This window comes from Tenrec ecaudatus, chromosome 10, assembly GCF_050624435.1.
Source record: "Tenrec ecaudatus isolate mTenEca1 chromosome 10, mTenEca1.hap1, whole genome shotgun sequence".
In the NCBI taxonomy this organism is placed as follows: Eukaryota; Metazoa; Chordata; class Mammalia; order Afrosoricida; family Tenrecidae; genus Tenrec; species Tenrec ecaudatus.
In genome coordinates, this window is record NC_134539.1 from 17,402,117 (window position 1) to 17,423,295 (window position 21,179).

Genomic DNA, 21,179 nt, shown 5'->3' on the forward strand with positions numbered 1-21,179 from the left:
TCTTTTAAATTAAATTTGTGTTTACCTTTTAGTCGTATTAACCTTTCTTGCATAATATTTTGGTAGAGAAGGTGTTAGATAGCATTGATTTAAAGAGATTTTGAAATCTTGCCAGCCTGTCGCACAAAGAGAGAGGTGTGAGAATGTATAATGTTGCATAACTTGCCTTTTTCAACCTTCCTCGCTTTTTGTGCAGGTTGTGATATTTGATTTATATACTGACACTTCTTACCCTTATGTCGTTTACACACTTAAATGCTGAGCTTTTGCTTCTAAAGGGATAAGTTAGTACTGTCCAGTACTTAGGTTGTCAAAAGCCGTCTTTCAAAATTCAAAACAGATCAAAGATTAGGTAGGGGTAAATTAATTATGGGAATGGGGGTAAATACTTTCATAACCCTAGGGAAGGCATTTTAATAGGGTTATGAAATCCATAAGCTATATGGAGAAGACATTAATTTGGGTATATAAAATTTTAATAATTACCTTTTATAAAATAAAAGCTTCCTATCATAAATAAAATTGAATCAACAATAGTTAGAAAAGGCCTGCACTGCGATAAAAGATGAAACAGTAATTGGTGACTAGTGAAGAGAGCTGCGGGGAAGTCTCCCCTCAGGAAGTGTTATGTAAGCAAAGACTTGAATGAAAGGGAGGCGATAGCTCTAGGAAGCTTTGGTGGATGGTATATTCCAATGGCCCTGATGCAAGTAGAGCAAGAAGGTCATTGTGATCAAAGGAAGGGAGAGGGATAGATGAGGATGGAGAAGTAAACAAGAACCAAGTCTGATGGGAACTTACTGGAGGGTTTTGAACTTTAAATAGGCTAGGAGATTATTAAAGAGGGAGAGAGAGAGAGAGAGAGAGAGAGAGAGAGAGAGAGAGAGAGAGAGAGAGAGAGAGAGAGAGAGGTGGGTGGGGATGTGGACCAGGATAATATTAGTGGAGGTGTAGAGAAGAAGTAGTACAAATTGGTATATTATTTTATTTTGTGCACAAGATCAGTGAGGCCAAGGTTGCTAGATTTTAGAACTTTAATCAGCGAAGTGGGTGTTATTTGTTTTGAAGCAAAGACCAGGCTTATGGGAGGGTAGGTGGATGAAGAATTTTATTTTGGATGAGTTGAATTTAAGTTACCTCTTAGGAGTGACTTTGAGTGTAACTAAACCCCAAACCAAATCCACTGCCCTTGAGTTGATTACGACTCCTAGCAGGGGGTGCCTTACAGGGCTTCTGAGACTGTAAATCCTTCCTGGAGCAGGTAGTGTCGTCTTTCTCAGCAGAGCGGCTGTGAGTTTGAACTCCCTGTGGATTTAAACCCCTGGTACTGTGGCTAGCAGCCCAATGCTTAACCAACAGTGACACCAGGACTCCTTACCCCGAGGATATCCCTCCTGAATTTCTAGACCATCCGAAGAATAGATTGATTTGAGGCATTGAGCACTAAGGGCTAATGGCAAGGCTATTATCCATGAAGAAAACAAAGGGTCATTAAAAAGATAGGAAAGAAAGAAGAGATAAAATTGGATATCAGAAGAGACTCTGACATTTGTTCTTGAACTTAGAGTCGCTAAAGCAAATGGAACGATGAAGTAAGCGATCTGATTTCAAAGGGTTGCTGAAGACAAATCATGAAATGTGCACAGATCTGTAGTCTGAAAACCAAAAGGGAAGAAAGAACATGCTCAGCAGCTCTCAAGCTGAGCTGAAGACAAACCCGATGCCCTGTGTTGCCATGTTTAAGGATTCTTTGGGCCAGATACTGACTGATGCAGGAAGCCTCAAAATAAGGTGCATTGTTATTGCACCCCAAAGAATTGGTTGCCATTCAACTACTTCAGCCATTAGCATATGATTGAGAATTGATGATATTTACAGAAGAAGTCCAATCTGCACCAAAGGCATTGGGCAACCCTGGCTCCTAGAACTGGTGGAATGCCATTGAAATGCTTGAACAAACCAACGCATGCAAAGCTGGCCGCCTTCATTCATCTATGCCGAGCCCTTAGCAGACTACTCCCTGGCCATCCAACTGGAAGGCTGTATGTGTGCCATTCCAAAGAACCGTGAGCAACCGACTATGAGAATGACTGAACAATACCAAGAATGATCTGGAAATGACCACACTGTCATCAAGTCAGTTCTGACTCATAGTGGCCTTGTGTCACACACAAGTAAAATTTTGCTGCAGTTAAATTAAAACCTGTTACAGCAGATCAATATGGGATTGCCAGATATCCAAGCCAGTTTGAGAAGAGGATGTAAAGGAATATCACCTTTGACACTGCCCGGACCTTGACTGAAAGCAAAGAACACCACAAAGATGTTAGGGGTGGGAGCTGACTTGGTGGCACGACACAACCTACAACAGCTTGCCTAGTGGAATTGTCTAGTAGACAGTTTGGTGTGTCCTTATGAAGTCACAGACCTGGGAGTCATCCGTGCAGAGTTGGTATATACATTTAAAACTATGGGGCTGCCTGGGATCAATTAGGGCAATGGTTCTCAGCCATAAATGATATAGAATCATGTGGGGGGACTTAAAAAAAATACTGCTGCTTGGACCTTTCTGAGAGCAATGGAATCAGGATCTCTAGAGCATCAACATGTTTTAAAAGGTCCCCCCCCCCACCAATTATTCTTATCCGTCAACCATGGTTTATAACACAAGGCCTAGGGAGCAAAGACCAGCACCGTCCATCGTCTGTTGGGTATGGCAGCACAGAGGACCTTGGCAAATGGTTTTAGCCGAGTGGTGGGTAAGAACATGTGACTGGAGGGACTTTTAGAGTGATGGGAGACGACGTGGAAAGAGTGATCGTGTGCAACACTTTCCAGAAATTTTGCAGAAAAGTGTACCTGAAAAATGGATGAATGGATGGAGGAAAATGTCTTTTAAGGGCAGGACATCAAATACGTGCATCCCCATATATGGGTGTTAGAAATAGTGTAAGTGAACGGAGATTCCTAGTCTGAGATCTTTTAACAACAACACAAAAATCCCTGTTACACCTTTCAAGAATCCTTTGCATAATAATAGTGATAGAACTAGGGGTCAAGTCATTGTTGTTATTGTTAATGTAGGATTCTGTATTGTCTGATGAACCCACAGGACACAGTGATGCATTTATAATATCTTCTGTTCCTTTCAGGCTGATAAAGAATTTGTTTGGTCTTTGTGGAAACGTCTCCAGGTGACCAACCCAGATCTCACACAAGCAGTCAGTTTGGTTGTGGAAAGGTGAGCTCATAAATTATTTATTCACAAATAATTAATTTTTGTTGCACTTGAGTATGTAAGACTCTATCAATAATCTTAGATTAATTTGATTTCCAACTAAGAATTTTTTTGTGGAGGGCAATAGAAATATTTATACCAAGAGGTGATAGTTTGCTAAGTTAGTACTGGTCAACTATGTCCTGTATGAATAATCTGGAAAATCGTGACTTCTGTGGGGTGTGTATGCATGTGTGTGGCACGCACTTGTGCATGCCACCGCTTTTCTTGAGCAGTTTCAGCTCAGCTTTAAAAAACGGTGAAGTCCCAGTTGTTTGACTTGTTAAATCAATAGACTGCTCCTGTAGGGAACATAACTTCATAGACACGATGTGCTCAGTTTTGTCCTAAGATAATTGCAGAGTGTACTTGAGAGTCTGGAATGACCTTGCCAAAGTGGAGAAAGTGTCCCGGAATAGGTGGAGGGATGTCTCTTAGCATTCTGTATTAGTCTGCAGGGGAGGCACAGTCATTTACGGTCGATTATTGGGCCTCCCCTCGGTCATTAGAAACAGTGGAGTGATGCCTAGTACCCCTTATCCACCACTCAGTATCTGGCAGTCCCCTGATACTGAGCATGGCCGTTAAAGCACTTGCTTTCCTATTAAAGGGATTTCATTACGTTTCCTAAATGAGAAGCTAAGCATATGGATACTTTTATTTCTTTATTGGAATCATGATTATATGATCTGAATATCATTTTTGAGAATTTGAACTACAGTGCTTTTTGAATTCTCTAGCCCTGGAATCATTCACTATTGTCTGGAATTTGAATTTAAATAATCTATAATAAATCCCTGACTTTTGGCCAATTTTTTTTCTTTCTGTATTGTGGAAGCTTAATATAATGCATGTCTCCTCATACTGTTGGTATGTCTAATTCTTCAGTCAGACTTTTCCGTTTGATGATGAAAATTGAGTCTTGGAGAAGTACTCTATACTCAGTCATTCTGAACATGTATGATATGTGTAATATGATCACACAGGCTCATTCTGGTCTTTTAGAAGTCATGTTCTTGGGTCTTCAGTGGCTATTTCTGTGATTCTTTCTCCATCTCTCACTTTAATTATTAACTAAAAATTACCCTCAATTTTTCTCTTATCTTGGTTGAGATAGAATATATAATATGATAATTTTTCCATAATTTGTTTCCTATTTTTCCTATTTATAATTTTCATGCGAGCAGTATAAAGGTGGTTGTGTACCCTTGGACTGGTTACAACTCAAAGTGACCCTAAGCACAGTGGAGTGAAATGCTGCCCTGTTTGTTCGATCCTCACAATTATCGCTGTTTCAGTACTTTGCTGCAGCCACTGGGTCAACCCATCTCGTTGATGGCCTTCCTTTTTATTTGCTGCCCTTCTACCGTACCAAATACGATGTATGATGTCCTTCTCTAGTAACAGGTTTCCCATGATAACTTGCCCCGTATATGTAAGACAGAGTCACACCACCTTCCCTTTAAGGCACATTCTGACTCCACCGTAACATGGTACAGAGAAAAGATGGACATGGTCAAGGATTTCTTCTTGCTTGGATCCACAATCAGTGCTCATGGAAGCAGCAGTCAAGAGATCAAACGACACATGGATTGCATTAGGCTGGTCTGCTGCACAGGACCTCTTTAAAGTCTTGGAAATCAAGGATACTGCTTTGAGGATGAAGGTAGACCTGACCCAAGCCCTGGCATTTTTCTTTGCCTTGTATGCATGTGAAAATTCTGCATCGAATAAGGAAGACCAAAGAAACATTGACGCATTAGAAGTGTGGGCTTGCCAAAGAATACTTCAAGGACTCCCCAAACCAAGCCAAACAACCACTTACTGCCTTCGGGTCAATCCTGACTCAGAGCAATCCCCGGTGGGTTTCCAGGACTGTAACCGCTATGGGAGTTTCTCCCCCAGAGCTGCTGCTGGTCTCCAACTGCTGACCATGTGGCTTGCAGCCCAACACATTCCCACTACCACCAGGGTTCCACTGCTCGTCCTATTGTGTCCCCAAAGAACAGGCAGATGGGCCTCAGAAGAAGTACAGCCCAGATGCTCCTTAGCGGAAGATGGCGAGGCTTTCTCGCAGTACCTGCGGCATGTTGTCAGGCGAGGTCCTTCCCCGGAGAAGGGCATCATGGTGGTAAAGGAGAGGGGCCGCAGCAAAGAGGCAGGTCCACCAAAAGATGGACTAACACGGAGGCTACCACAAGGGACTCAAGCATAAGAAGAATTGTGCGGATGGTGCGAGTCACAACCGACTCTATGGCACTTAGCAGCAGCGACATACATAACCCAGCAATCATGATAGATACTTTGACAAGCATATGGAGGCGGGAAGAGAGCAGGACTGTACCCAAGGTTGGTGCACAGGTTTTGCATGAACATAAGTGTTCTGAAATTCCCGTTCTTCACAGTTTTAGCTGTCCACACAGTTGAATGCCTTTGTGTCGTCAGTGTTTTTCTGGGATTCTCTGTTGCCCACCACATCCATCAGTCACCATCAGTGATACCCCCTGCTCTTCTGTCTTCTTTTGAATATGGTTTGCTTTTCTGGCAGTTACTTGTTGCTGTCCTGCTGCAATAGTTTTTTTTAATGGCTTGTCATACATCTTGACGGAAACCTCCTAAGGCCATTCAGAGTCATGCCCTGATTCTTGACTTAAATAATTTGTGTGATAATGAACGTCATTACACTGCTCAGTTTTGGAGTCATTTATTATGCATTCTTATGGATAACTCATATGCCGGATCTAAAGATTCACATTTGCAATGTCAAAGCTACTCTCCAGTCACTGACTCTGTGGTACCAATTTATATTTTCAGTAGCATTGTGAGAAACTGTCTGTTTCCCCCACATTCAGACCATCACGACGTCTTCAACCTTTGTGTGTGAGCTTATCTGAAAGGTCAGAAAGGACATATTGAAATAGCCTCCCTTCTTTTGTCTGAGTGATGTCTAAGAGCTATTTTATATGCTTTTCCTGTGGACCGTTTCTTCATGTACTCTGCCTGTGGCATTTCTAATTCAGGTTCTCTGGTGCCCTTCAAATTCAGTATATTATCTATAGAACTTACAGGCTGCGCTGCTTTTGAGGTTTTTTTTCCACACCTAACTTTCTCAACCACAGGCATGTCATTTTCTGTCTTTAAATTTCACATCTTGAGGGTTAACTTTGATACTGCTTGGTCTCTTTTTGAACAAAAAATCAATTTCCAAGTTCAGTCACTTTCTCTTTAGCAGTGTCACTCAAATCCGGTAATTCCTCTGTTTCCTTAACTTCCAAAGCCTCTACCTCAGCACTTAGTGTCTGAGTTCTGAACATCTTATTGATTTCTTTCCTAAACGTCAGTTCTGTTTTATATCTTTCACATTGAGACAAAGGAAGATATAAGACTCCAAAGAAGATACTTAGTGAAATTTAGGGAAATGTATTCATTGAATATTCTAGGAACATCTGAAAGGATAGAATAAACTTGTTACCTTCAGGCATGGAAGCCTTTTGTTCTTGCTGGACGCCATCAAGTTCAGTCCAACAGAGTGACAGAGTAGAGCTACTCCATAGAGTTTTCCTGGTTTTAACTGGTAGATGGAAGTAGATCACCAGATCTTTCTCCCAGAGAGTGACTAGGTGGAATTGAACCATTACCTTTCAATTAACAACCAAGGCTGCTCTATGATGCCTTGGGGAGACCAAATGGCATGTGGAAACCAGACTGTGAGACGGGTAGGTGTGCCCATCACTAAAACAGATGCCTCTGCTGCCCGTCCTTATTCAACCAACACTGAGTACTGAGTGCCTGACAGTGGGCTGAGAGGAAATGAGCATCCTGTGCAGGCCTATGGAGGAGTCCTGTCTAGTGGAAAAGACGTTTATAGCAAAGGAAAGTATGAGATGGAGTTTGCTAAATACAGTGTTAAAGAAAAAGGATGATATATTAAAAAGTATTTTCATATTGATATAATTATCTTTCTTTGACTTCTGGGGAAAGTTGTGAAAAAGATGTTTTATCTAATTCCATTTTAAATAATTAGTTGATGTTGAAAACATCCTTTTTTTCCCCCTGGATTAAGCAATATCACACAAATGAAAAGCATTTTGTAGATACTACATTTTTGTTATGAACTTCTTGGTAGGAAGTACTATTTCCTATTATTTAAAGATATTACATTACCTGCCCTTTTATGAGTTCATTATGAATTGCTGCTGTCAGAAGCTCATTTTAGGTATATTGCTTGTTTATTAGCCCTACAAATCCCATTTCCCTGCTGTTATGTATAAACTCTGATTTCAGTACATTTTTAGTGTCATAAGAGTATAACCACTGTGTTTTATCCTTGAGTTGCGGAAGGCAACATTACAACTTCTCTAGGCAAGAGTGATAAACATCGAAGAAGCAGTAACCCGGAGTTTCATGGACTCTCCATAGATCAGGAATCATAGGAGCTTGACTTATTCATCTTTCATCTGGATAACTTAACCTGTGTGTTAGCCAGAGTCCAGTCTCTGTTTTAGATAAAAACTACAACTTTTAAAATTGAGTAACACATTGTTTGGCCTGTGCTGCCATTGTGGGGTGCCGTAGAGCCACTTTTGACTCACAGCCACCTGTGTACGAGAGAGTGAAACACTGCCCGGCCCTGCAGCATCCTCACCACTGCTCTCATTGATTGAATCCAAGGTTGAAGGCATGGTCTCAGTCCATCTTTTCGATGCCCTTCCTCTTTTTCACTGCCCTCTACTTTTAAAAACGATGTCCTTCTCCAGGGACTGGTCTTTCTAAATAACATTTCTTAAGTGCATGAGACATGAGACGAAGTCTCTCATATCCTTGCTCTGAGGAGCTTTCTGGTTGTACTTCTTCCAAGACTGATCTGTTTGTTCATTTGGCAGTCCATGATTCTTTAAATATTCTTCACTAACACCATAGTTAGAGTGCAATTTTTTTTTTTGGTCTGTCCGATTGATTGCTCAACTCTCACGTGTATATGAGGAGATTGCAAACACCATGGCTTCGACAAGGCTAATCCTCACCCTGAAAATAACATCCTTGTTTTTCTACCCTTTAAAAAGTTTGTTTGTTTGTTTTTAAATCATTTCATTGGGACCTTGTATAACTCTTATCACAATCCGTACATTCATCCATTGTGTCACGCACTTTTGTACATTTGTCTCCCTCATCATTCTCAAAACATTTGCTTTCCACTTGAGCCTTTGCACATACCCCTCATTTTTCTTCTCCTTCCCCACTCCCTCTTCCCCCATTAACCCGTGATAATTTAGAAATATAAAAGTTTTGAGTTTAAACTAACAGAAAGTGCTATTATTTATTACAAAAATTGAATGAATGAATTTTGTGAGCTTACCCCCAAGTTCACAGCCCTACATTTTGAGTACCATATATACTCGAATATAAGCCGACCCGAGTATAAGTGGAGGTACCTAATTATTACCTGGGAAACCAGAAAAACTGATTGACTCGAGTATAAACCTAGGGTGGAAAATGCAGAAGCTATTGGTGAGTTTCAATAATCAAAACAAATGAAAATGAAATTACTAAAAATTGAGACATCAGTCGGGTAATGTATTTAAATATTTATTTTAAATAAAAAACATAAATAAAAGGACAAGTCATTTAACATTAGTAAATCACCACAGTAAGTGGAAAATAGGGTCAACAAAAACAATAAGGTATCAACAATGATACCGTAAGATTACTATTCCCCTAAAAAAAAAAAAGAAAAAAGATTACTATTCCCTGAGCTCAATCAGCAACCAAACTAAAATGAAAAGAGTTAAAATCCTTCAAAACTGGATTCATCATCATCATCATCCATATCCCAATGCAGAGCTTCAGCTGGTGTGAGGTCATCATAGACGCTGTCCTCACTGAGATCGCCGTCATCACCATCGCTGCTGTCATTTTCATACAAAGCGCAGTCTTCACTGCCATCCATAGCATTACTAATACTACATTTCTGGAAGGCATGTGGCACCATGTCTTCTGGAATGTCTTCCCATGCATCTCGAATCCACTTTGCTATTAACTCTATGTCAGGCTTCATGAGATTTCCTCCTTTTGTTAGTCGGGCTTGACCAGATGACATCCATTCATGCCACATCCTTCGCACACGGTCTCTAAAAGGCTTATTCAGAGATACACGTCATAGGACGGCTATGATTGGTTAGATGTGAGTAAACAAACAAACTGCAGTGTCAGCGGGGCTTTGAATGAAAAGTGGAGAAACAGCAATCACCCGCGAGATAATGGGCGCTCATCCCGTTACTGGGGGTGGGGGGCAGTGAGGGGTACTACTGTGTATAAACCCAACCTTAGTTTTTCAACACATTTTTATGCTGAGAAATCGGCTTATACACAAGTATATATGGTATACTTGTTTTTTAAGCTATTTTGTTAAAATTCAGTGAGTAATTTGATAGTGTTGGAGCCCACTGCTGAGACGAGGGAAAGGAGGGCATGTCTCCCCGTGAAGAAGAGTGGCAGGTGACCGACCGGTGGTTGTGCCATCCCCCTTCCTTCATGTGGATAGCAGTCTGCACCGATCACTCACAACTCTTTCACGTGGAGCCCAGAATGAACTTCAGAACAGTAGCCTTTGCAGCCTACACCGTGGCTAGGATTTTTCATAGAAGAGAAAACCTATTTACCATATTGCTCTAGAACTTTGTTCACTTGGACATAATCAGTGATATGAATGATAATTGGAAAAGCCCCAGCTGAGATTATAAAATTGAAACGATCACTCCTGGAACCAAGTGAAATTGGACATTAGTTGTGACTGGAGGGTCTGTGTCTACACAGAATCTGAACCTACATGTTTGCACGGACAGTTGTACTTGGGAATCTACAGTCCATGTTGACTCTGGTAGCTGAGGATAGCCTTCAGAGTCTCCTGCCAGAAATTATTACTAACTTCTTTCGTCAGGGTGAGGGGGTGGATAGAGTTATAATTAATAAACACATCAAGCATTTTTTAATACTATCTGTAACTCTAAACTGGATCATCTTCTAGTTGGCAGACTCAGTCACTGCATCACCTGGCTACATCACAGAGCATCATCATTCATTCAACACTTTTTTCATGTAGTATGTTTTTTCAGGAAAAGATACACTGGAAAGGACAGGGTGACCACAAAGCAGCTTGAATGGGATTGGGGTGCTCTTCTATGGACTTCCAACAGTTGTCTTCCAGCATTCTGACTTTGTGTACAAATGTGTCTATTGTGACAAATTTGAGAACGGTGTATAAATATTTAAATAGCCTCACAAGCAGTAAAATAAACCATTATGGCAACTTGACGATATTGACCTGATGCCCTCACAGTGATCTTTGGACATCCCGTGAAAGGAAAGGCTCACCTATCCCTTTCCCTGCCTTTGGGAATTGTTCATGCTACCATCAAAAATAAATGTTTCAAAGGAAAAGGAGCTAGATATAATTATATATAAACAATGCTGAGATCAATAGTATTTAAAGCAGTTGGCAAGTGAGCTAAAAGTGAAGTACACTTCTGCATCCACTTATTTGAAAATACCTGGAGGCCTCTTCTCATCCCAAAGGCATTTCTAATTTGCATAGCAAAGATAATGTTATTTATATTTTCCTTTAATATTCAGATATGGTTATTCCACCAGATAAAGAAATGTGCCTAACATGTGAAAGCCAGCATTTAAATTTGTGTTTAAGAACCAGTCAGGTGTAAAGTAAGTAACCTCTGATTGAAATAGAAAAATCGCAAACTTTTTGAAGTCGCACATTGAGGTCAGGAGAGAATCTCACTGTGACAGTGTGGGAGAGTCAGCCAGTGATTCTTTTTCTCTGATCTCTCTAAAGAGGACACTGAGTTTTCCTGGACATCAGTTTGATGACTAATTTTGAGAAATAGATTTTAATGAAATGTTACTTTCAATCCATCAACAAAATGACTTCTGGAAATCTGAAATGCATTTTATTATTTGAACAATTACCAGGCATGAAGTAGTTAGATAAAGAGAATATTTATTATAGACTAGCTAAAAGCTGTGTGTACATTATCATATTTGCAAATTCTAAACATTTTTATTTTAGTAGTTAGAATACAGAAGCATCGGTATTTAAAAACTTATGATGACTATTGCGTTCAACATTTAAGTTTATGAATAAGATAAGTCAGTTTTAAAGGATGGGCATAATGGATGAAAGAAATGCTCTGAAAAGGTAAAATTAGATATTCTCCTGCTTCTGAATGTGGATGCATGTGAGGGTGGAAGTGAATGATATTGGAGAAAAGTGCGATGTATTTCCTTCCAGGGCTGGTTTCATGGGATCCAGCCATTTCTGCAGAATTCCTAAATCAAATTCACTGCCCTTGAGTGCATTCTGACTCACAGCAACGCTGTGGGACCGGGTAGAACTACCCCTGAGTTTCAGAGACTGCAACTTTCTTTGTGTCTTTCTTCTGCAGAGTGACTGGTGGTTTTGAACTGCTGACCTCGTGGTTAGCAGCTCAGCTTTGAATCACCACACGACCAGAGGTCCTATTTGCTGTGAAAAGGGCATGGAGGTGTGTCATGAGACCTCTTCAGAGTGTTGTCTTAATGTGTATTCTCTACTTATCACCCTAGATTCTAATAGTTACAGCAATGACTACACACAACTCTCAGACAATGTTCATGATGAAAGGATTTATTCAGAAACTTGACAGGTTGTAATGTCAGTGAGAAATGCTCAGGGTACAGTTGTTTATCAGGACGTGCTAAAAATTATTTTAGGTCTGCTCATAAATGCCCAAAGGGGCATACCACTCCGCCCAGTGGTAAGGTTTAACCCTCAAGGCGTTCAACGCAAGCTCTGTGGACCAGCAAACCCAGCTCCCTGAATGGAGCGCCCCGCGGCACCCCCTTTCTGTAAGGCTCAGTCCCAAGGCCCTGAGCTCCACTCTGTGGGTCAGCAAGCAGTTTCCCCAGTTAAGTGGCTGAAGGAACCCCTCTTCATAAGGCAGCCTCCTGCCGCCAAAGCAATCTGTTCCACTTGCTCTGTGGGTTGGGAAGTCCACCATCTGTCTCGCGCTCTGGCTTCTGGCTCTGCTGCGGTTATTCTCTGATGTCACAGCTGCCTCTTGGATCCAGGAGCTTTACTGTGCAGGGATCTTAGGTCCAGAGGCTCTTGCTGGCAAGGAGGTCCCTCCTTTGTTTCTCAGAGGGCTTATTTTATCTGCAGCTGGATGGCCTGCCAGGGAATCCTGGTCACAGGTGAATCCTATCAGTATCGTCCCCCACCATCCTACAAGACCCATGCAGGAAATGATCCTTTGGTGGGGGCTGGAGACTTTAACTACAAGAACCGCAATAAATAGTCACTGGCCCCGAATTCAGGCCTCACGACATCGGCAAGGCCAGTTCCGGTGAGACCAGGGTCAGCCATGCCTCTCACCTCCACCCTTCTCACCAGTGCTGACACTGGCCACCTCTCTCCCAGCACTCTCTAATGTAAACTCACCGGTAGCTTGGGCAGTGTATTGCAGCGGCCGCACAGAATTCTCAAACCTCATTCAGGATTATTGGGTTTAGTACGGGCTGCAGCCATACGGCAAAGTGCCCTCTACTCATCTGGAAGCCTTGGCCCAAAGGCACTCAGCTCTAGGTTTGAGGGTCAACAAACCGAGCTCCCCAATTAAGTTTTTAGAGGCGCTCTTCGCTACAAGCCAGTCTCCCACACAGAGGCCCTCAGTTCTGTCTGCTGCACGGGCTGGGAAACCTACGCTTCAGCTCTTGATTCTGCAGCTGCCACCCCCCGGCCATTTCTCTGCTGTCACAGCTTTCGGCTCCTGGATCAAGGGACTTGGGTGCATAGGCCGCCTGGAGTCCAGAGGATTTGTGTTCCAGTACCGGCTCTTTTCTCTTCCTGCTTCAGAGATGGCTCATTTTATACCCAGCAGGCTGGCAAAATCGGCCAGCCACCCGTCAAGAGTTCCAGGTTTTCTCAATCACAATCAACCTTGCTAACAATTACAGCGGACTCAGATTTCTCTTACCCAGTCCCATCGGGAAAGAGACATTTGGTGGGAGCTACAAAAACTGTTGGACCAATTATGAGGATGGCTCAGGACCCACAGGGGCGTATTTCGGTCTGTTGTGCCTACGGTTGCTATGGGTTGGAACCGAGTTGATGGCATAACGACTATAGGTCGGAGACTGACACAACGGCTGACAGCACTATAGGTAGAAGAGCCACATGAAGCAATGCCGCGCATGGCAGTTGCTACTGCAAGATGTAGCCATTAAGACACTGGTAAAACACACCCACCTGGCGTACCTCAGAGAACTCCCAAGAAACAGTACACCTTTCTGGAGCACATGGCAGGATACACGAGGACCTCTCTGGTAAGAGTCGGAAAAGGTGGAAGAAAGGACTGTCATTCTTTTTCAGAAGATTGCAAGTTTTAGTGAATTAATATGTTAACACACCTGGTATTAATGTCAAGCTTGCAGTATAATTGTCTTCTGTATCTTCTAGTTAATTCTGAGGACTTTTTGAAAGCTTTGACCAAATAAGTGGAAATGTACATACTTTTGACGCCAGTGTGGAATATTCTAGCACTATCCTTTCGTTGGGGATATGGAATGATGTTCGGGATACTAGGGATAATGGTGCTGATCGAATGGAATTTTATATTGATATCTGTCTTGTGAAAAGTTCAAAAGCTTTTGCTTGATGGCAGTGAGTTTTGTTTGATCTTTCCTTTTGGTCTTTCAAGGTGAAGTGTGTTTTATTGTGGGTAAAGCGTCTAGAACGTGAGTCAGGCAGAGGAAAATTGAAAGTCAGTTACTTTGTGTATTCACTTATACTAGTGCTCGAAACTGGAGGGTGACAACAAAATGTACCTTTCGCCTTTATGTTCCTTTTTCTTTTTTAAATCCCGAGGAGCATGTCGATCGATAGGGCAGATACCTCCTGGTTAAAATATGTACCTAACTTGAAAAGTCTCCCATTGTTCCCAGAACCAGCGTAACTCTCCCATATCCGCGGCAGAGGGCGACTTCTCTCATCTTGGACGCTGGCGGAGGTGGTCCTAGTGGAGTTTCCATATTACCCTTGGTTACACACGTGCTCACTTTGTAGGCTGGAAACTCCTTGAGTAAACTCTTTGAATCACCGTAATGCTCAGCACATCCTGCAGAGTTTCTCCAGAGAGTTGCTTTCAGCTTGTTTGTTTATGGACTGGGTAATGCTGGCATCGTTTCACAGCAAACAAACAGGATGGATGCTGGCCGTTTGTAGGAGTTAGTGGGACCTTACAGTAAAAGTAGCTTTGGTTTTCCCAATTGAAGCTTTTTGAGTGTAATGTTTACAATCTTTTGGTCATACTCATTCTTGCATATCTGTTATATTTAGTGTTGGGTAAGACGTTCTTGGCTGGGGCCCTGGGCAAGTGTAGTTGAGTAGTAGGTGCTCAGGATTACAGCTCTTACTTTTCTTTCTTTCGTTCTGTGATTTTTGGTTTATAGTCCAAGTATTACTGCTCCCAGGGGCGATATTAATTAATTTAAGTAGGCGCTTATTGACTAAAATGTGTCGAAACATCATTCGGTTCTTCATGTATAGATAGTTGTGATGAGTATGTAGTTCATTTTATCATGTATATTGAATGTAAAAATTGCTATCCTACCTAGATGACCTTGAGTGTCCTACATTCTCCACCCTCTGACAATCAAACTCACTGCCATCAAGTTGGTGCTGACTCGTAGGCCCTGTAGGACAGGGTAGAACTGCCCGTTTGGGTTTCCAAGGCTGTCACTCTTTGTGGGAGTAGAAAGCCCACGTGACACAAAGTCTAGCCATCTTTACCTCTCAGGAACATCTTGATTGTACTTCTTCCATCAAAGATCTGTTTATTCTTTTGGCAGCCCTTGGTATTTCATTAAAATGCATCGATTCTTCTTGGGCTTCCTTCTTCAGTGTGCAGCTGTCACATGCACATGAGGCGAGTGAAAAGACCCTGGGTGGGTCAGGCGCCCCATCGCTTTTCTTCCAGTGTGACTTCAAAGTGTGGTGGCTGGCGTGCTGTGATGCTAGAAGTAATGACACCAGTGTTTCACGTGCTGGCAGGGTCACCCAGAGCGAACAGGTTTCAATGGAGCTTACAGACTAAGCAATGCACCTGTAGAAATTGTTGGTTTGCTATATGTTCTGCTTTGTATATTCTCAACAACAAAAAGTAAGATATATATTAAAAAAATTATGATAGACTTACTACCTAAAGAAAGGCAATATAATATGTGTCTTATTTTCTCCTAGTATTTTTCCTATGTTGATAGGACATTTTGTTTTGTTTCGATGTGTACTCTGCTGTAACAATAGAACTCTCTAACAGTTTTTTCCTTATTTGGAAATTTTAAATTTAATGCATGTATAATTTATAGCCTATTTCACGAATGTATCTTATTTCATTTAACTACCCATCTATTGTTTTATAGTCATAGGTTGTTTCCAGTTTTGTCACTTTCAGGACTTTTTTAGTGATAAATATATCAGAACACAAAGTTTTGCTTGAACTCCTTGTGCCCAAGATTTGAATTTTATGAGTTTTTGTATTGTGTGTTTAATATAAGTTTCTGAATGTGTGTTTTTGATCCTAAAATAATTCAGGTATAAAGCGTATATCAAGAAAAATCAAATGACTACTCCTGTACTCTGATACATACTGCCATCCTCTTTGTATTCTTTCCCAGTCTCAAGTGCCGCCCTCCCCTGCAAGCTCTGTACCTCCAAAGAAGTCAGAGTACTGCCCTTACCCAGGTGCAGGCCCAATTATACGTGATCTCTCTCTTTACAAGGAGTTTGGCAAATTGCTTATGTTAACAAAGTTTCTGAAGAAGGGACATACTAGAAAAAAGCACTCTATTTTTAAAAATAATTTTACTCAGGCCTCATACAACTCTTATCACAATCCATACATACATCAATGTGTCAAGCACATTTTTACATTCGTTGCCCACACCTTTCTCAAAATATTTGCTCTCCACTTAAGCCCTTGGTATCAGCTCCTCATTTTTTCTCCCCCTCTCTTCCCCCTCCCTCATGAACCCCCAGTAATTTAAAAAAAATAATTTTATTGGGGGCTCATACAATTCTTATCACTATCCATACATACACCCACTGTGTCAAGCGCATATGTACATTTGTTGCCATCATCATTCTCAAAACATTTGCCTTCCACTTGAGCCCTTGGAATCAGCTCCTCATTTCCCCCCTCCCTTCCCACTCCCCTCTACCTCATGAACCCTACATCATTCATAAATTGTTATTATTTTGTCATATGTTACATTGTCTGACGTCTGCCCCTTCCCTCTTGGCTGCTGTCCATTCCCCCCATGGAGGAGGCTATACGTAGATTCTTGTAATCAGTTCCTCCTTTCTGCCCCACTTTCCCTCCACCCTCCAGGCATCACCACTCTCACCACTTGTCCTGGAGGAGTCATATGTCCTGGGTTCCCTGTGTTTCCAGTTGCTATCTGTACCAATGTACATCCTCTGGTCTAGCCAGATTTGTAAGGTAGAATTAGGATCATGATAGTGGGGGAGGAAGAAGTATTTAAGAACTAGAGGAAAGTTATATGTTTCTTCATTGCTAACCTGCACCCTGACTGGCTCATCTCCTCCCCACAACCCTTCAGTAAAGGGATGTCTGGTTGGCTGCCGATTGGGCTTTGAGTCTCCACTCTGCACTCACACATTTACAATGATATGATTTTTTGTTCCTTGATGCTTGATACCTGGTCCCTTCGACAGCTTGTGGTCACACAGGCTGATGTTTCTTCTATGTGAACCCCCAATACTTTAAAAATTATTATTATTTTGTCATTCCTTATGCTGTCCGACATATCCCTTCACCCACTTTTCTGTTGTCTGTCTCCTAGAGAGGAAGTTATATGTACATCCTTATAATCAGTTTCCCCTTTCTCCCCCCCCTTCCCTCCACCCTCTGGTATTGCCACTCTCACCACTGGTCCTGAAGGGATCATCCACCCTGGATTCCCTGTGTTTCCGATTCCTATCTGTACCAATGTATATCCTCTGGTCTAGCTGGATTTGTAAGGTAGAATTGGGATCATGATAGTGGGGGGTGAAGAAGCATTTAAGAATTACAGGAAAGTTGTATGTTTCATTGCTGCTACACTGCACGCTGACTGGCTGGTCTCCTCCCACGACCCCACTGTAAGGGGTGTCCTGTTGCCTACAGATAGGCCTTGGGTCTCCACTCTGCACTCTCTGTCACTTACAATGATATGATTTTTTTGTTCTTTGATGCCTGATACCTGATCCCTTCGACACCTCATGGTCATACAGGCTGGTGTGCTTCTTCCATGTGGGCTTTGTTGCTTCTGAGTTAGATGGTCACTTGTTTATCTTCAAGCCTTTAAGACCCCGACTCTATATCTTCTATAGCAGGACACTCTCAGCTTTATTCACCACATTTGCTTATGCACACATTTGTCTTCAGTGATCATATCAGGAAGGTGTGCACACAATGATGTTCTTTGATTCCTGATACCTGGTCCCTTCTATACCTCATGGTGACACAGGCTTGTGTGCTTCTTCCATGTGGGCTTTGTTGCTTCTGAGCTAGATGGCTGCTTGTTTACCTGCAAGCCTTTAAGACCCCAGATGCTTTATCTTTTGATAGCCAGGCACCATCAGCTTTCTTTCCCACATTTGCTTATACATACATTTGTCTTCAGCAATAGTGTCAGGAAGGTGTGAATCATGGAATGCCAATTTAATAGAACAAAGTGTTCTTGCATTGAGTAATTACTTGCGTGGAGGTCCAATGTCCATCTGCTGCCTTAATACTAAACCTATAAATATATGCACGTAGATCTATTTCCCCATCATCCTATATAAATATAATTACATGTGCATGCCTGTATTTAGACCTCTATAAATGCCCTTTGCCTCCTAGTTCTTTGCTCTGTTTCCTTTTATGAGAAAGCACTCTTGGTGCAGCAGCACAGGACAAATGAAATCAAATCAAAGCCAAACAAAGTCTGATGAGAATTTGTCATGGAGGAATAGGCAGAAGAAAATGATTACAGGTGTGGATCTATTGTTTGTGCTTCTATTAGAAATTTGAAAGATGAATCCAATTCTGTAATGAGGGCACACAAAGCCTACATTTCATATGGAGCTTAAAACAAAGATGACTATTCATTTTTAAAAAGTATGACATTGTTGGCATTTCCTAGGGAGTTTGGTAGGATTTGAAAAGAAAACTCATAGTCTACATTTACTTCGGATTTTCCTTGACACTTGAGGTTTAAGTAAGACAAGGACAGGCTTATTTTGGAATTTCAAGTATTGGTGAATGTCTCTAAGAAGCTTTCTGTTTCTGGAACAGGTATCAGAAGATATTTAATATTGGGATTCCTAGAGTGTGGAAAAATTGGAAATTTCCTATATCCATGTTCACCTGAACATTGTCTATTACATATTCTCATAAACCATTGCCATCGAACTGATTCTGCCTCATAGTGACTCATCGGGTAGAACTACCTTGTAGAGTTTCCAAATCCATAAGTAGATGTGGGAGCTTGTTCTCCTTCATGGTGGGTCCGATGGCCAACCCATCTGCCAGCAACAAGTGCTGAACCCCTGTACCATCTTAATGACTTCCAAAGGGATCTTACATCCTTTCCCCCAAAATTAATGACGGTTTTGTCCCCACTTAGCAACATTAAAGTTAATGTTTTTCACATATAAGTTGTTTTCTAAAGGAGGCGATGGACTTATTAAGATGTTGTAGTGGACAATATAGTGTGGAAGAGTTTATAGTCAATGGAAGAATGATTGGCTTATTCAATAATTTGTATGAATGGTTCCTTTACTGAATTGTAGATTCATAATTTTTATTCACCCCTGACCTCTACACAGTTCTTATTTACCATGATGTATAGGCAGTTCTCACAAGAGAATCTAAATTAGACTAATGAATGTCACTTTTAAAGACTATTAAGAAAAAATCTGCACATCTTTGATTGGAACCTGTTGCATGTTTCTCTTCAGTGTCCACAAAGAAGTTATTTTTAATGATTAGTGGGTAAGAACATAGGCTTTGGAGCTTGGCTGCTGATTTGGAATCCAAGCTCCTCTGCTGGGTTCGTTTTGTGACTTGGGCCTATTATTCACTTTTTTATGCCTGAGTGTTCTTTTCCGCAAAATAGAAATAAGTGGTTCTGAGTTAACTCATGTAAAGTGATTCTAATAGTGCGTAGGAAATTGTAAGGTGGCTCTTGCCATATTTTGGTTGTAATTTTACTTCCGTTCTCTTTGTTCTTTTGAAGATAGGGAAAAAAGCCAATTAGTATCTTATTTAATAGGCTTCTAAGAGTAACGTCCATCCTGTTGGTATTATTATTCTTTAATGCTACAGTGTACTGATCTTTAAACGATTATGTTTTAGTTAAATTTGAAAACTCAAATTCAGATATGGATCTAAATGTCAAGTTGGACATGTTCAGGGCCCATCCATAATAATGCTTGTTTTCTCGTTCCTGCATGTTTCAAGTGAAGCCTAGCCTTGGTTTTTCTAGATGTTGACTCTCACGTGGCAGCTATGCTTTGCTTTATTTGTAACATTGTATATTTATGATTTGGCAGGAGTCTCAATGCCTTCTTCCTGTTTTTACTCTCCCACCGTTAGTTTTCTTTTTCCTCTCTTGGCCTGGAAACGGAAACTCAGTCCTGAAAAATGAAAACCAAAACAGGGACTAAGAGCAGCAAGATAATGTTTAATATTTATTGGTGGGTTTATACAGGTTATGCTCGCTGTATCCTTTTGATACGAGATACTTATATTTAAAGACTTCACCTCACAGAGGATGATAGATTTTCTCATATTTATGTTTGCACTTAAAGTTCAGATGCTTAATAAGCAGGCTGTTGTTATAAGGTTATATTACATGCGTGCACCCCTGGGAAAACCTCCCTCCCACCCTCCTCGATCCCCTTCTCCTCCTAACACATGGGTTGCACAGCTGCTCCATGCTTGTACACGGTCCCATGTGTGTTCGGCCAACACTGCCTGCAAAGAGGTTGCATTTTGGAGCATGGTGGTAGCATGGCTGGTTGGAGACCTCAGAAGTGTAGCTGCCAGAATTCTGCCATCTGGCAGCAGCACTGCTAGGCAGCCCCACACAGGGCATAAATACACTTTTGCTGAGTGCATCTCCTGTTGTAGCAGCCAGGAGGCCTAGGCAGAAATGTGCATGGATGGGATGATCATCAAAGGGGCGAATGGGAAGGTGTTTCCGTAGACCCACCCTAATGTTCAAGGTGAGAGAGAGTCCAATAAAGTGTGAAGACACTCACTTGAACATTTTACTACAGATGCAAGGAGCTTGCCAAATAGTCTCTTCACGTTTCTTAAAACCCTTACATGAAAGAATTATGAAATTGTAGTGCAGGTTACTTAAAAGTTTAGCTTTTATATGCATGGCAGAAGGTAATGCAGGAACATACTTTTGTGTTTAGGGTGAAATAATTGTGATTGCCCTCATTTAATGAAAGTTTAATTCTGGTTTCATTAAAAATTCCCAGAACATTGAACATAAGTCAACATTCCATGGAGAAGAAAAGTATTATGCAGCTTGCATGTGTGCATATCTGCATATCGGAGCACAAAATATTGACATGATAATTGCAGTCAAGCCTGAGTGAACAGTGGCCTGTGGGAATTCAGCTGGTGTTGTACCAACCGGATGGCTGCTCAGGACACAGTTTGAACTGCAAGGTGCAAGTTAGCACTTTATTCAGCACAGGCAGGCATCATTTAGAAGTCCTCAGGGGCAGCCCTGGTGATGTGCAGATGTTAAAACAGTCTGTTCTGAAGTGCTGATATTTTTGAACACCGTA

General features: G+C 41.5%; 1 protein-coding gene across 6 annotated transcripts in view; it reads left to right on the forward strand.

Moving 5' to 3' along the window:
- Positions 1-21,179, forward strand: part of CNTLN (centlein) — a 294,237-nt gene that overhangs the window by 107,271 nt on the left and 165,787 nt on the right. For all 6 annotated transcript variants that reach the window (XM_075559966.1, XM_075559967.1, XM_075559962.1 and 3 more), the window contains exon 2: positions 3,153-3,241. In XM_075559966.1, the coding sequence (XP_075416081.1) occupies positions 3,153-3,241 (89 nt within the window). The remainder of the gene's footprint in view (positions 1-3,152; positions 3,242-21,179) is intronic.